The sequence below is a fragment of the Antennarius striatus genome, chromosome 1, assembly GCF_040054535.1.
Source record: "Antennarius striatus isolate MH-2024 chromosome 1, ASM4005453v1, whole genome shotgun sequence".
Lineage (NCBI taxonomy): Eukaryota > Metazoa > Chordata > Actinopteri > Lophiiformes > Antennariidae > Antennarius > Antennarius striatus.
In genome coordinates, this window is record NC_090776.1 from 847,824 (window position 1) to 863,517 (window position 15,694).

At 55.2% G+C, this 15,694-nt stretch overlaps 1 protein-coding gene across 7 annotated transcripts in view; it reads left to right on the forward strand.

The window, feature by feature from the left end:
- lrp4 (low density lipoprotein receptor-related protein 4) overlaps positions 1-14,233 on the forward strand; it is a 56,715-nt gene extending 42,482 nt beyond the window's left edge. For 2 of the 7 annotated variants that reach the window (XM_068314207.1, XM_068314171.1), the window contains 30 exons: positions 90-215; positions 1,467-1,592; positions 2,253-2,387; positions 2,549-2,674; positions 2,751-2,981; positions 3,058-3,214; positions 5,053-5,270; positions 6,249-6,623; positions 6,786-6,994; positions 7,512-7,593; positions 7,679-7,784; positions 7,861-8,062; positions 8,143-8,332; positions 8,966-9,097; positions 9,178-9,318; positions 9,391-9,477; positions 9,569-9,740; positions 9,829-9,991; positions 10,060-10,285; positions 10,585-10,888; positions 10,962-11,180; positions 11,252-11,386; positions 11,502-11,610; positions 11,802-11,994; positions 12,068-12,181; positions 12,246-12,357; positions 12,494-12,549; positions 12,987-13,074; positions 13,160-13,301; positions 13,646-14,232. In XM_068314207.1, the coding sequence (XP_068170308.1) occupies positions 90-215; positions 1,467-1,592; positions 2,253-2,387; positions 2,549-2,674; positions 2,751-2,981; positions 3,058-3,214; positions 5,053-5,270; positions 6,249-6,623; positions 6,786-6,994; positions 7,512-7,593; positions 7,679-7,784; positions 7,861-8,062; positions 8,143-8,332; positions 8,966-9,097; positions 9,178-9,318; positions 9,391-9,477; positions 9,569-9,740; positions 9,829-9,991; positions 10,060-10,285; positions 10,585-10,888; positions 10,962-11,180; positions 11,252-11,386; positions 11,502-11,610; positions 11,802-11,994; positions 12,068-12,181; positions 12,246-12,357; positions 12,494-12,549; positions 12,987-13,074; positions 13,160-13,301; positions 13,646-14,008 (5,039 nt within the window). In that variant the 3' untranslated portion in view covers positions 14,009-14,232. Of the gene's footprint in view, positions 1-89; positions 216-1,466; positions 1,593-2,252; positions 2,388-2,548; positions 2,675-2,750; positions 2,982-3,057; positions 3,215-5,052; positions 5,271-6,248; positions 6,624-6,785; positions 6,995-7,511; positions 7,594-7,678; positions 7,785-7,860; positions 8,063-8,142; positions 8,333-8,965; positions 9,098-9,177; positions 9,319-9,390; positions 9,478-9,568; positions 9,741-9,828; positions 9,992-10,059; positions 10,286-10,584; positions 10,889-10,961; positions 11,181-11,251; positions 11,387-11,501; positions 11,611-11,801; positions 11,995-12,067; positions 12,182-12,245; positions 12,358-12,493; positions 12,550-12,986; positions 13,075-13,159; positions 13,302-13,395; positions 13,456-13,645 lie in introns of all 7 variants that reach the window. The other 5 variants (XM_068314189.1, XM_068314198.1, XM_068314214.1 and 2 more) reach the window with 5 other exon arrangements.
- Positions 14,234-15,694: the final 1,461 nt, after the last annotated feature.

Here is a 15,694-nt window from a genome sequence, read left to right on the forward strand (position 1 = left end):
GTGTGTGTGTGTGTGTGTGTGTGTGTGTGTGTGTGTGTGTGTGTGTGTGTGTGTGTGTGTGTGTGTGTGTGTGTGTGTGTGTGCTGCAGCCACCTCCATGTGTACGGCGGATCAGTTCCGTTGTGCAACTGGTCGGTGCGTCCGTCTGTCCTGGAGGTGTGACGGTGAGGATGACTGCTCCGACCACAGTGACGAAGAGGGCTGTGAGAAAACCGGTAGGAGGCGCTCGGGTCCTCGCTTCCTTGTTTCCACACTTCCTCGCTTGCTTGCGTCCTCGCTTCCTTGTTTCCTCACTTCCTTGCTTCCTCGCCTCCTCGCTTCCTCGCGTCCTTGCTTCCTTGCGTCCTCGCTTCCTTGTGTCCTCACTTCCTTGTGTCCTCACTTCCTTGCTTCCTTGTGTCCTCACTTCCTTGCTTCCTTGTGTCCTCGCTTCTTTCTGTCCTCAATTCCTCGTTTCTTTGTATCCTTGTTTCTTCCATTCCTTATGTCCTCACTTCCTTGTGTTCTTGTTTCCTGGTGTGTTCGTTTCCTTGTGTCCTCGTTTCCTTGTGTCCTTGCTTCCTTGTGTCTTCGTTTTTTTGTGTCCTCGTTTCTTTGTGTCCTCGTTTCCTTGTGTCTTTGTTTCCTCGCTTCTTTATGTCCTTGTGTCTTCACTTCCTCGTGTCTTCCTTTCCCCTCCCTGTGTCCTCGCTTCCTTGCTTCTTTGTGCCTTTGTTTCCGTGTGTCCTCGTTTCCTTGTGTCCTCGTTTCCTTGTGTCCTCGCGTCCTCGTTTCCTTGCGTCCTCACTTCCTTGTGTCCTCGTTTCCTTGTGTCCTTGCTTCCTAGTGTCCATGTTTCCTCGTTTCCTTTTGTCCTCGTTTCCTTGTGTTCTCATTTCTTGTGTCCTTGCTTCGTTGTTCTCTTGTGTCCTCGTTTTCTTGTGTCCTCTTTTCTTTGTGTCCTCGTTTCCTTGTGTCCTTATTTCCTTGTGTCCTCATTTCCTTGTGTCCTTAATTCCTTGTGTCCTCATTTCCTTGTGTCCTCATTTCCTTGTGTCCTCGCTTCCTCTCGTGTCCTTGTTTCCTCATGTCCTTGTTTCCTTGTTTCTTTGTGTTCTCATTTCTTGTGTCCTTGCTTCGTCGTTCTCTTGTGTCCTCGTTTCTTGTGTCCTTGTTTCCTCGCTTCCTTGGTTGTAACATAAGCTAGACGCGTCATCATGACAACAGCTCACGTTCCCTTGAGAGAACGTTCAGCTGGCTGTAGTTCATCAATCCAGAAGGCTTCTGATTGGTCCAGCCCTTCATACAGGTGATAGGTGTGGTCAATGCTAACCGCTAGTCATGTAGCCTGATCACTGTTACGGAGGCCCAGGTAGCATGTAGCATGTGTGTTAGCGCTACAGACTTTGTGTTACCTTCATGCCCCAAGATGCTTCAGGCACCACCAGATCCTGACCCGCCTTCCTCTACCCCCCCCCCCCCCCCAGAGAGCCCCCCCTGCGCTCCGGACCAGTTCCAGTGTGGGAACGGCCGCTGCATAGGTCAGAGGAAGGTCTGCAACGAGGTCAACGACTGCGGCGACGAGACAGACGAACACCCCCACCACGACTGCCGTGAGTCCCACTCCCAACGTAGTTTAGAGGCGGGGCTAAAAGATAAGATCAAATACAATCAACCAATCAGAATCCGATTTATATTTTACTTATATTTTTATTAGATTTATTTTATATTTACATTTAAATAAAAATTAAAAAAAAAAAAGAATTTGTATGATATATGTTATCATTATATATTTATATGTATAATTATATTTTTATATTAAGTTTATATTTTTATATCTAATATTTATCTTAACATTTTTACATATATTTTATATTTATAATATATTGAATGGTCACGTCTGACAGTGAGAATAAACACATTAAAAACCATCCGGTTTAATCTGGTTTGTAATTTGTGTGGATGAGCTGGACAGGAAGGAACCGGTTCTATTGGACTGGGGGGCCGATAGCGGCTCCTGGGCCTCCTTTAGAACCGGGGGGGGGATCAGGAACTCGACCTCTCGACAGCCTGGATCGTCTGACCTTCCAGCTCGCGTGCAGGAAATATTCAGAGCTCAGCGCCCTGTGTGTGTGTGTGTGTGTGTGTGTGTGTGTGTGTGTGTGTGTGTGTGTGTGTGTGTGTGTGTGTGTGTGTGTGTGTGTGTGTGTGTGTGTGTGTGTGTGTGTGTGTGTGTGTGTGTGTGTGTGTGTGTGTGTGTGTGTGTGTCACAGGTCCACGCTCCAGCGAGGGCAACTGTAACCAGAATAATGGCGGCTGCTCCCAGAAGTGTCAGATGGTCCGGGGGCTGGTCCAGTGCACCTGTCACACCGGCTACCGGCTGATGGACGACCTCAGGGCCTGCCAGGGTATGTGTGTGTGTGTGTGTGTGTGTGTGTGTGTGTGTGTGCAGTTGGTGATGCTTCATGTCAGATAAAACTACAAGTTTGGATGGGACTGGGTCCGTACCCGGTATCCGTCCCCCTTCTAGACTCCGCCCCTCACTTCATGTCTTCTTCTGTGGTTCCAGATGTGGACGAGTGCGCCGAGGAGGGCTACTGCAGCCAGGGCTGCACCAACACCGAGGGGGGGTTCCAGTGCTGGTGCGTTCAGGGCTACGAGCTCCGACCCGACAAACGCAGCTGCAAAGCTCTGGGTAAGAACCGGGTTCGGGGAGGGGGGTCCGGTCCGGTCTGCCTTCGTTCACACCCCCGGCGTCCCCTCGTCTTCAGGTCCGGAGCCGGTCCTGCTGTTCGCCAACCGGATCGACATCCGGCAGGTGCTGCCGCACCGCTCCGAGTACACGCTGCTGCTCAACAACCTGGAGAACGCCATCGCGCTGGACTTCCACCACCGCCGGGAGCTGGTCTTCTGGTCCGACGTCACCCTGGACCGCATCATGAAGGCCAACCTCAACGGCTCCAACGTGGAGGAGGTGGTGTCCACCGGTCTGGAGAGCCCAGGTGGGTCCCGGGTCGGGTCGATACGAGCTAACGGGCTAGATGTGAACCCGGTCACTGTGAGGCTCCGCCCCCTCAGGTGGGCTGGCCATCGATTGGATACACGACAAGCTGTACTGGACCGACTCAGGGACGTCCCGCATCGAGGTGGCCAACCTGGACGGGACGCACCGCAAAGTCCTGCTGTGGCAGAACATGGAGAAGCCCCGAGCCATCGCCCTGCACCCCATCGAGGGGTACGTACCCGCCCCCCACCCCACTGCACCTGTGTCCCAGTATACCACTGTACAGTACAACAGTATACCACTGTACCAGTACACTAGTATACCCCTGTACAGTACACCAGTATACCCCTGTAGAGTACACCACTATACCCCTGTACAGTACCCCAGTATACCCCTGTACAGTACACCAGTATAGCACTGTACCAGTACAGCAGTATACCACTGTACAGTACACCAGTATACCACTGTACAGTACAACAGTATACCACTGTACCAGTACACTAGTATACCCCTGTACAGTACACCAGTATACCCCTGTAGAGTACACCACTATACCCCTGTACAGTACCCCAGTATACCCCTGTACAGTACACCAGTATAGCACTGTACCACTACAGCAGTATACCACTGTACCAGTACACTAGTATACCACTGAACCAGTATACCAGTATACCCCTGTACAGTACACCAGTATACCACTGTACCAGTACAACAGTATACCCCTGTACAGTACACCAGTATACCACTGTACAGTACACCAGTATACCACTGTACAGTACACCAGTATACCACTGTACAGTGCACCAGTATACCACTGTACAGTACACCAGTATACCACTGTACAGTACACCAGTATACCACTGTACAGTGCACCACTATACCCGTGTTCCAGTACACCAGTATACCCGCGTACCAGTGTACCGGTATACCCACAGTATACCTTGATCAGGGTATACCTGATGGGATTCATGCACCCGTGTACCAGTAAACTAGTATTCCGATATAACCAGTGTGTACCCCAATAGGGATATACACTAGGGTATATCGTGTACACCGGTATACCCCAGTGTTAACCCCTGTTGGGATATACACTGGGGTATACCCAATAGTAGTATAGCTGATGAGATTCATGCACCTGTGTACTTGTATACCTGTGTAACTGCACCTGTGTACTTGTAGAGTCGTATACTTGTATACCCATGTACGTGTATACCCGAATACCTGTATACCATGTTCTTGTATACCCATGTACTTGTATACCCGTATACCTGTATACCTGTGCACTTGTATATCTGTGTATCGGTATACCTGGGTACCTGTATACCCGTGTATTTGTATAACCATGTACTTGTATAACTGTGCACTTGTATATCCGTGTATACCTGTGTACTTGTATAACCTTATACTTGTATAACCATATACTTGTGTACCGTGTGCTTGTATACTCGTGTATACCCGTGTACTTGTATTCCTGTGTACTTGTATACCCGTGTATACCCGTGTACTTGTATTCCTGTGTACTTGTATACACGTGTATACCCGTGTACTTGTATTCCCGTGTACTTGTATACCAGTATACCCGTGTGCTTGTATACCTGTGTATACCCGTGTACTTGTAATCCCGTGTACTTGTATACCTGTATACCTGTGTGCTTGTATACCCCTGTATACCCGTGTACTTGTATTCCCGTGTACTTGTATACCTGTATACCTGTGTGCTTGTGTACCCGTGTATACCTGTGTACTTGTATTCCTATGTTCTTGTATACCTGTGTTTACCCGTGTACTTGTATTCCTATGTACTTGTATACCCGTGTATACCCGTGTACTTGTATTCCCGTGTCCTTGTATATACCTGTATACCTGTGTGCTTGTATACCTTTATACTTGTGTGCTTGTATACTCGTGTATACCCTTGTATTTGTATTCCCGTGTACTTGTATACCTGTATGCTTGTATCCCGTGTATTCCCGTATACTTGTATACCTGTATACCTGTGCAGCAGGTTGTGTGGTGGCGTCCCACCTGTGGCGCGTCTGATTGATGGACTGTCCCTCCTCCCTCCCCAGTAAGATCTACTGGACGGACTGGGGCAACACGCCGCGCATCGAGTACGCCAACATGGACGGGTCTTCGCGGCGGGTGATCGCCGACACCCACCTGTTCTGGCCCAACGGGCTGACCATCGACTACGCCGGGCGCCGCATGTACTGGGTGGACGCCAAGCATCACGTGATCGAGAGGGCCGACTTGGACGGGCGCAACCGCAAGGCCGTCATCAGCCACGGTAAGGTCGTCCCAAGGTCACGGGCGGAACACAGGTGGGGTGTGTGTGTGTGTGTGTGTGTGTGTGTGTGTGTGTGTGTGTGTGTGTGTGTGTGTGTGTGTGTGTGTGTGTGTGTGTGTGTGTGTCAGCAGCCTTTTGAGCTCTCCTTAATGATGTGTGCTCTCAGGATAAAGGGCTATAATTGGCCCTGTCCTCTCCCCACAGCCTCTGTTTGCTCAGACAACACACAGGACAAATGGGGCGTGTGTGTGTGTGTGTGTGTGTGTGTGTGTGTTCCATTCTGAGCTGCTGTGCCCAGGAATGTTAACGAGTGTGTCTCCCTACACCTATAGTTTTGTGTGTGTGTCCTGGACCGGTGCCAGCTGTCGTGTTACTGGAGCCGGGCAGCAGACAGGTGCTACAGATAAAACCACCATCCAGTCTGCACACCTGTGTGTGTGTGTGTGTGTGTGTGTGTGTGTGTGTGTGTGTGTGTGTGTGTGTGTGTGTGTGTGTGTGTGTGTGTTAACACAGTCGTATGCAGTGATTGCTCAGCCTCACAGAGATGAACTCTTCATTCTGTCCTGATCTTCCGGTGAAACGACCCCCCCCGTGGTCGACAGCTGAACGTCGGCTAACGCTGGATTAGTTTTGTGGTCCTGAAAATGGGAAGTTCTGACCCTGTGGAGGTCATGTGATCAATCCAGGATGTTGTGACCCCAGGACGGGGGGTGACACCTCACTGAAGCGTGAAGGACCAGAGGGGCGGGGCTACATGTGATTTAAAGGGTGCGTCGCCCTGAATGCCGGGCGAGGTGTTTGACACCCTGTCGGTCCACAGCTGCTGCCCCAGCTGTCCTCACAGGGGCATGAGGAGCGGTTATCGGGGGGGGGGGCGCTAGGAAGAAGGTGACTGCAGAGAAACAACATGTGACGGGACAATCTTGTGACGACTCTTCTCTTTCTTCTGCCCCCACCCACCCTGTTGCCCCCCTGCAGGCCTGCCCCACCCCTTCGCCATCACGGTGTTCGAGGACAGCCTGTACTGGACCGACTGGCACACCAAGAGCATCAACAGTGCCAACAAGTTCACCGGCAAGAACCAGGAGATCATCCGCAACAAGCTGCACTTCCCCATGGACATCCACACGCTGCACCCCCAGCGCCAGCCAGCAGGTGGGGCCGCGTCAGCGCCGGCTGACCCCGCCCACAGCAAGCGTGACTCACTGTCCTCTCTCCCACCCGCAGGCGGCAGGAACCGCTGCGGCAGCAACAACGGCGGCTGCAGTCACCTGTGCCTCCCCAGCAACAAGACCAACACCTGTGCCTGCCCCACCGGCTTCAAGAAGGTGGACCACCACACCTGCGCCGACGGTGAGTCCACACACACCTGTGTGATGTCATAGATGAGCTCGCGGGGCGAAGCCCGTATTGGTGTTTGAGGCTCCGGCGCGGCACCGCTGCCTCGTGTCTGTGTGTTTGATGCTGACCCACGTTGACACCTAGACTGACAGAAGACCTTTGGTCTTTGATCAGGTCTTGACAAGTTCCTGCTTTTTGCCCGAAGGACGGACATCCGACGAATCAGCTTCGACACAGAGGACATGTCCGATGATGTCATCCCTCTGGCCGACGTGCGCAACGCCGTTGCGCTGGACTGGGACGCCAAAGACGGCTACGTGTACTGGACCGACGTCACCACCGACTCCATCAACCGGGCGCTGTGGAACGGCAGCCGGCAGGAGGTGAGTGTCCCACGCCCGCATCCATCCGACGCCCGCATCCAACGCCAGCATTCGTCCAACACGTCTGAGCGGCATCAGGAGGTGGTGTAACACCGCCACCTGCTGGTGAAGATATGTAGACACCTGGTCACGTGACCTGGGAAGCCAGGAACCGCAAGAGGTGTTCAGTCTTTAGGAGGGAGTTTAGTGGGCTTGGGTTGGTTTTGGTTTTCACAGCAAGAAAAGAGAAAGAAAACACAAACAGAACATCTAGAAAAAACAGAATTAACAATAGAACTAGACAAGAGAAACAGAACAATTGAATTTCTAGAAAAGACACATGCAGATCAATAGAACTAGAAAAGACGCAAACAGAGCAATGGCACTATAAGAGACAAACAGAAAAACAGAGTTTCTAGAAAAGTCACCAACAACAATAGAACTAGAAAAGACACAAACAGAACCACACACCTTCTAGAAACAGAGACTCGTTCCGGCCCAGCAGATGGAGACCTTTGACCCTTGTCCCGTTCTCCAGGTGGTGGTGGACACCAGTCTGGAGAGTCCAGCAGGCCTGGCGATCGACTGGGTGACCAGCAAGCTCTACTGGACCGACGCTGGTAAACGGATTCGTCTCACCTGTTGTCACGGTAACCTGGCGGTGCCGTTGGAGTCTAGTCCTCACGTTGCGTCTTTGGCTTTCAGGTACGGATCGTATCGAGGTCTCTAACGCTGACGGCAGCATGCGCACCGTCCTGATATGGGAGAACCTGGACCGGCCCAGGGACATCGTGGTGGACCCGCTCTCTGGGTGAGACGAACGAATCGGTTTAGAACCTGAAGAACGCCCCATGAGGTCCTCACCGTTCTCCGTCCCGTGTCCGTAGCTTCATGTACTGGACCGACTGGGGCGCCAACCCCAAGATCGAACGGGCTGGAATGGACGCCTCCAGCCGTATGGTCATCATCTCCAGCAACCTGACCTGGCCCAATGGGCTCGCCATCGACTACGAGACGCGGCGCCTCTACTGGGCCGACGCCGGCATGAAGACCATCGAGTACGGAAACTTTGACGGTTCCGACCGACAGGTAACACCCTGATCCTTGTAAGAAACCTTTACCTTTAGATGGTTCCTGGTGAGTTCTACCTCCACTGTCCCTGATTGCAGGTTTTGATTGGCAGCCAGTTGCCCCACCCCTTTGGACTGACTGTCCACGAGGACAAGCTCTACTGGACGGACTGGCAGTCCAAGAGCATCCAGAGCGCCAGCAAGCTGACCGGCCTGGGCCGCCAGACGCTGGCCGAGAACCTGGAGAACCTGATGGACATCCACATGTTCCACCGCCAGCGTGACACGGGTCAGTGGTCCCTATGTTCCACCGCCAGCCAGACACGGGTCGGTCGTCCACATGGTCCACCGCCAGCGTGACACGGGTCGGTCGTCCATATGGTCCACCGCCAGCGTGACACGGGTCGGTCGTCCACATGGTCCACCGCCAGCGTGACACGGGTCGGTCGTCCACATGGTCCACCGCCAGCGTGACACGGGTCGGTCGTCCACATGGTCCACCGCCAGCGTGACACGGGTCGGTCGTCCACATGGTCCACCGCCAGCGTGACACGGGTCGGTGGTCCACGCTCTAGACCCTTCAGACGGCCGACCCTTGATCAGTCTCTTCTAACAACAGGAAAAGAATGTGATTTTTGCCGCCTTTTTGCGAAACTTACACCTGTGTCTCATTTGAGATGGGGGGGTAGGGGGTGGTGGGATTACGGGTAAACTGATCCCAGATCAGTGGCTGAGGGGCCACAGGGCCTTTGGGGCTCATACCAAACTGACACCTCAGTCGTCTCCTTGACGTTTGGGGCTTTCCTGTTCCCTGGGCGCGTTCAGAGTCTTTGTCTCCGGTTAGTTCTGGGTATGCCCCTCTTGATGTCCCCCATAGTCTTGACAATGGGTGAGTGGGGTCTGATTGTGTCTCCATCTCTAGTGCACAACCCGTGTTTGGTGAACAACGGCGGCTGCAGCCACCTGTGTCTTCTGGCTCCTCCTCCCAAAGCCTCCAGCTGCGCCTGTCCCACCGGGATCAACCTGCAGACGGACGGGAAGACCTGCACACCTGGTAGGACACCCGGAACCGTAACTGACAGGCGACTCGTCGCAATAAGCCTCCACCAGGAGCTGAGAGTCCTTTGTGTTCAGGGATGAGCAGCTTCCTGATTTTCGCCCGGCGGACGGACATCCGGATGGTGTCTCTGGACATCCCCTACTTTGCCGATGTGGTTCTGGCGGTCAACAGCTCCATGAAGAACACCATCGCTATCGGGGTCGATCCTAAAGAAGGTTTGTGCCACTCCTCTAGAAGGCCCGGTTGGTAGTTCTAGAGTCCGTCCTGACTGGCGTCGCCCCCTGCAGGTAAAGTCTACTGGTCCGACAGCACCCTGAAGAGGATCAGCAGAGCCAACATCAACGGGAAAGCCCACCAAGACATCATATCCACAGGTGAGGAAAGAGTCAGGTGACCTTAACGCTACCCAGTTGGGGAGCCGTGACTCCATTGCCCTGACCCCATCCTCGTGTCTTCTCTCTGTAGGCTTGATGACCACCGACGGCCTGGCGGTGGACGCCGTCGGCAGGAAGATCTACTGGACGGACACGGGAACCAACCGCATCGAAGTGGCCAACCTGGATGGCTCCATGAGGAAAGTTCTCATCTGGCAGAACCTGGACAGCCCGCGGGCCATCGCCCTCTACCACGAGATGGGGTGAGGCCGCGTGCCGCTCGTCCGCCGCTTGTCCGCCGCTCGTCTTCCTGCATCCGCTCATACTTCCTGTCTCTTCATCTTGGTACAGGTATCTCTACTGGACGGACTGGGGGGAGCATGCTAAGCTAGAGCGCTCAGCCATGGACGGGTCGGACCGGGCCGTCCTCATCAACAACAACCTGGGCTGGCCCAACGGTCTGGCCATCGACACGGCCGGGTCCCAGCTGCTGTGGGCCGACGCCCACACGGAGGTCAGTGGCGCCGCCTCGCGTTGTGGTGGTGGAGTCTAGACGGTCGTACTAATCGGTTTTGTCTCCAGCGGATCGAGGCAGCCGACCTGAACGGGCAGAACCGGCGCACCCTGGTGACCCCGGTCCAGCACCCCTATGGTCTGACCCTGCTGGGGTCCCACATCTACTGGACCGACTGGCAGAGCCGCAGCATCCAGAGGGCCGACAAGAACACCGGCACCAACACCATCACGGTCAGGGCCAACCTGCCGGGCCTGATGGACATCCAGGCTGTGGACCGGGAGAGACCGCTAGGTGAGACAGAACAACAGAACTAGACAAAAATGTCTAGAAAGGACACAAACAGAACAAAAGAACTTCTAGAAACGAGGAAACAGAACAGAACTTCTAGAAGAGACACAAATAGAAAAATAGAACTTCTAGAACAGACAAATGGAACAATACAATATCTAGAAAAGACACAAATGGAACAACAGAACTTCTAGAAAAGATACGAGCAGAACAACAGAACATCTAAAAAACACAAACAGAACAAGGGGAACCACCTTTAGAACCCACCTCCAGCTGGTTTACTCCGCCTTTTGTCCCGTCAGGGTTCAACAAGTGCGGCAAGAGGAACGGAGGATGCACTCACCTGTGCCTCCCCCGTCCCAACGGTACTTCCTGCGCCTGTGCCACCGGCATCCTGCTGAAGGGCGACGGCAGGTCATGTGACGACTCCCCGGAGACGTACCTGCTGTTCTCCAACCGGGTGAGCGTGCGCCGGATCTCCCTGGACACGGACGACCACACGGACGTCCACGTGCCGGTGCCCGAGCTGCACAACGTGATCTCGCTGGACTACGACAGCGTGGACGGGAAGCTGTACTACACCGACGTCACGCTGGACGTCATCAGGTGCGGCGCCGTCCGGTTAAGGTGCGCTTGTTTCCCTCTCCGCTGCCTTGACACGTGGTGTTTCTGCCGGTAGGCGCGCCAACCTGGACGGCAGCGGCATGGAGACGGTCATCAGCCAGGGCCTGAAGACCACCGACGGGCTGGCGGTGGACTGGGTGGCCCGGAACATGTACTGGACCGACACCGGGCGCAACACCATCGAGGTGGCCCGGCTAGACGGGGGGAGCCGCAAAGTCCTGGTCAACAACAGTCTGGACGAACCCCGAGCCATCGCCGTGTTCCCCAGCAAAGGGTGAGGGGCGGGCGGGGCACACGGATCCGGTAAAGATGGGCGGGGTCCTCACCGGTCCTGGTTCTCCTCAGGTTCCTGTTCTGGACCGACTGGGGTCACATCGCGAAGATCGAGAGGTCGCAGCTGGACGGGTCGGACAGGAAGGTCCTGATCAACACCGACCTGGGCTGGCCCAACGGGCTGACGCTGGACTACGACACCCGACGGTCAGGAGGGGGTGGATTATGGATGGATGATGGATGGATGAAGGATGGATGATGGTTGGATGGGGGATGACGGTGCTCTTGAACCCATTAAAGCCCTCTCTGGCACCCCCTACAGGATCTTCTGGGTCGACGCCCACCTGGACCGGATCGAGAGTTCGGACCTGAACGGGAAGCTGCGCCAGATCCTCGTCAGCCCGGTGTCACACCCGTTTGCACTGACGCAGGTAGGCCCCGCCCACCTGCTGGGAGCCCCTCCCACTCCCCCCTTCACCCCACCCCCTCCTCATTCGCCTCTATCCTCACGCTGACTCATCGACTCACCCATTTCTCACTTCTCTTCCACTCTGACCCTGGTGTCCCCCCCACCCCCCCTGTCGGTGCCTCCTCTTCTCTTCTCCCCCCTTTTCCTCCCCAGTTGAAGCCGGTGTCCTCCCCTTTAACCCCTTTCTCCCGCCTCTCGCAGCAAGACCGCTGGATCTACTGGACGGACTGGCAGACCAAGTCGGTGCAGCGGGTGGACAAGCACTCAGGGCGGGGCAAGGAGACGGTGCTGGGCAACGTGGAGGGGCTGATGGACATCATCGTGGTGTCGCCCCACCGCCAGACGGGTGAGGCCCCCCTACCTGAGCTAATCGACCCCTGATTGGTCGTCTGACTGACCCCGCCCCCTCTCCCCTGCAGGCACCAACCTGTGCGGCGTGAACAACGGGGGCTGCACCCACCTCTGCTTCGCCCGGGCGGGGGGCTTCGTCTGCGCCTGTCCCGACGAACCCGACGGGCGGCCCTGCTCCACCAGTAAGGCCCTGCCCCCCTCAGTCAGGGGCACCGCCCACCTCGGTTCTGATTGGTGCTCCTGTAGTTTCAGGTTACGTCCCCACCGCCCCCCCCGGAGGAACCAGCAGCACGCCGGACGCCAACAGGAACCCCAAAGCGCCGACCGACGCACCGCGGAGAGGACCGCCCCCCGCCAAGTAAGCATCACTTCCTGTGGGCGTGAACCAATGACCTGCCAGTTTGACCTCCATTTGATCTCCGTTCGACCCCAGTTTGACCTCAGTTTGACCTCCTGACAGGAAGTTGCTGCTAAAGTTGGTTCTGTCTCCACAGCTGCACCGACCTCAGCGACGAGGACTGTCTGAGCAGCGTGGTGACGGCGCCGCACGGTGAGCAGACCGCCAAGCCTTAAAGGGACAGTACACCGCCAAGCCTTAAAGGGACAGTACACCGCCAAGCCTTAAAGGGACAGTACGCCACAGGGTCTTAAAGGGACAGTACACCGCCAAGCCTTAAAGGGACAGTACGCCACAGGGTCTTAAAGGGACCCTGCCACGTCTTAAAGGGACAGTACACCTCCCAAGCCTTAAAGGGATAGTACGCCTCTGTGTCTTAAAAGGACAGTACACCAGCATGTCTTAAAGGAACAGTACACTGCTTTGTCTTAAAGGGACAGTATGCCACCATGTCTTAAAGGGATAGTCCCACATTTACCCAGGATGAATCCCATCTAGTGATCAGAGGAAGTGTTTTCCTGTGTGGGCGTGGCTTCAGTAGGCTGTGCTAAGTGTGTTAGCATCACCTCACCCTGTACCCTCTGCTGCAGGAGAAGGACTTCACATCAGCTACGTGATTGGTGGAGTTCTGACCATCCTGGCCATCCTCATCCTCATCGCCGCGCTGATCATCTACAGGTCAGCTGTTCACGTCCCCCTGCCCCGCCCCCCGCTTTGATGCCTGGACCGCCCACCTTTAACCCCTTCCTGGTTCCCATCACAGACACAGGAAGTCGAAGCTGGCCGACCCGGGCGTGAGCAACCTGACCTACAGTAACCCCTCCTACCGCACCTCCACCCAGGAGGTGAAGATCGAGGCGTCGCAGAAGCCCCCCATCTACAACCAGCTGCGCTACAAGAAGGAGGTCAGTGGGGGCGCCGGTCACGTGATCGGGCTGGGGGCGGGGCTTAAACACATGCAGACTCTCATCCTGTCTCCCCCCTCTCCCCCCACCGCAGCTCTCTCACCCCTACAACTCCCTCTCCCCCTTTATCTTTTGACCCCGGCGCCGCGGAGAGGTTAGCGACATAGCATGTAGCATGGTGTGTGTGCGCGTGTGTGTGTGTGTGTGTATGTGTGTGTGTGTGTGTGATTAACCGTTTCTCCTCCTGACTCCTGCTACTCCACCTGCGAGCTAACGTTAGCATCGTGAGCGATAAAGAGGTTAAAGGTCACGCGCCTGTGCCTCACTGGTGTGTTGTGGTGCAGGGGGGCGTGGACGGGGGCTACACCAAGGAGAAGATCCGCATCGTGGAGGGGGTGTGCCTGCTGTCCAGCGAGGAGCTGTACTGGGACGACCTGAAGCAGATCAAGCCGTCGCGGGGAGGGCTACACACCTGCATGCGCGCCGACACCGTGTCGCTGCAGGCCAGCAGCGCCTCGCTGGACGACGGCGAGACGGAGCAGCTGCTGCAGGAGGAGGCGTCCGAGTGCTCGTCCATCGCCGCCCTCACGCCGGCCGCCGTCACCCCCCAGCACCACGCCCACAGCCACGCCCACAGCCACGCCCACTGCCTGCCCGACACCGGCTGGGCCGCCGCGCGCAAGCCCTCCACCGAGAGCGAGGTGTGAGCGCCGCCCGGCCCGGCCCAGCCCCCAGGCTTTATCCCCGCCCCCACACACACACACACATAATAACGGTACAGACGAAACCAGAAACACAACTCCTGTCTCTGAAGCTGGGGCTCCGTCCTCCACACACACACACACACACACACACACACACACACTCACACACTCACACACACACACACACACACACTCACACACACACACACACACACACACACACACACACCCACACACACACACACACTCACACACACACACTCACACACACACACACACACACACACACACACACACACACACACACACACACACACACACCCACACACACACACACACTCACACACACACACACCCACACACCCACACACACACACACTCACACACACACACTCACACACACACACACACACACACACACACACACACACACACACACACACACACACACACACACACACACACACACACAGGCTAAAGCATCACTGATGGGCCTGCTGGAACGAGGAAGCAGCAAAGGCTTCTGGGAGGACGCGAGCAGAGACTCGAGCGCCGTTCGGAGACTCCGCCTCCTTGATGAAGCTAAGCTAACGCGACGTGACCTCCAGGACCCCCCCGCACTCCCCCCCATGTCACTCATGTCTTTCTGAACTTTATTTATGACGGTTTTTGTACTTGTGGTTTTGCTGCCCCCTGGTGGGCGTGGAGGGGGTGTGGCTGAACTTTTAGTTCCAGGACAGTTGGTGCCAAAGGCGGGACGTCGTCCAACTCCTTTCTTTCTTTTTTTTTTAACATTTACACTTCAAAGGAGTTTGACTCATTCGGTGGGACCCCCCCTCGCTGGTGGGACACCCCCGCTTCTGGTTCCGGCTCGTCTTCATCTTCATCTAATCCAGGGTTGATCCTCCAGCGGAGCGACGACGTGCCAAACGCTCCTCAGATGGTTATTTATTTCTCTGATGTTATTCCGTTCGTTCTGATCGGGTTTATTTGATCAAATCACGGGAATAAAATCCAGGTTAGAGGGTTGTGGGTTCAATTCCCTCAGGTGTTAAACATTAAATGTCTCTGGGATTGGTTGATCCCCAAACAGCGTGATTCTCGTAATCCTGGAACTCTTCTGGGGTTTATCATCCATCTCATCGTCCAATCGGGGCTCGATTAGTCAGCCTGGTTCAATCAGAGTTTAGACGGGATTATATCAGACAACCAAAGTATCTGCGTGGCCGGACGCTCATGCATGACCTCTGACCCTGCAGCGGGAAGGTAGCGCCGCGGGATCCGGTACGGCGGGACAAGCATGTGTTCAGGAACAGCCAATCAGACGGCGAGGATTTTAATGTAGGAATATATCACTGATTACTTACTGTAAAGTCAGATTAATGCGGTTCATGTGTTACACGTCGCTTCAACTTTAGGGTACCAGGACATACTATATCGCTATGACAACCATGCATAGGGTAGGCGTTAGTTTGAAGTCTCGACGAGCTCAGCCAGCTGCTGATTTGCTGCTAGATGAAGCACTGAGGCCAATCAGAGAAGGTCTTGGCAGCTACAGAACTCCGGTCTCCGGCGTTCGGCCTGCGAGCATCACGGCGACCCGGTGACCCGGTGACCCATCACCCCCGGCTCTCAGTCCCTCCCACTTCTCTGCAGGAACGCTGAAACTGTACGGACTTTCTCACGGGG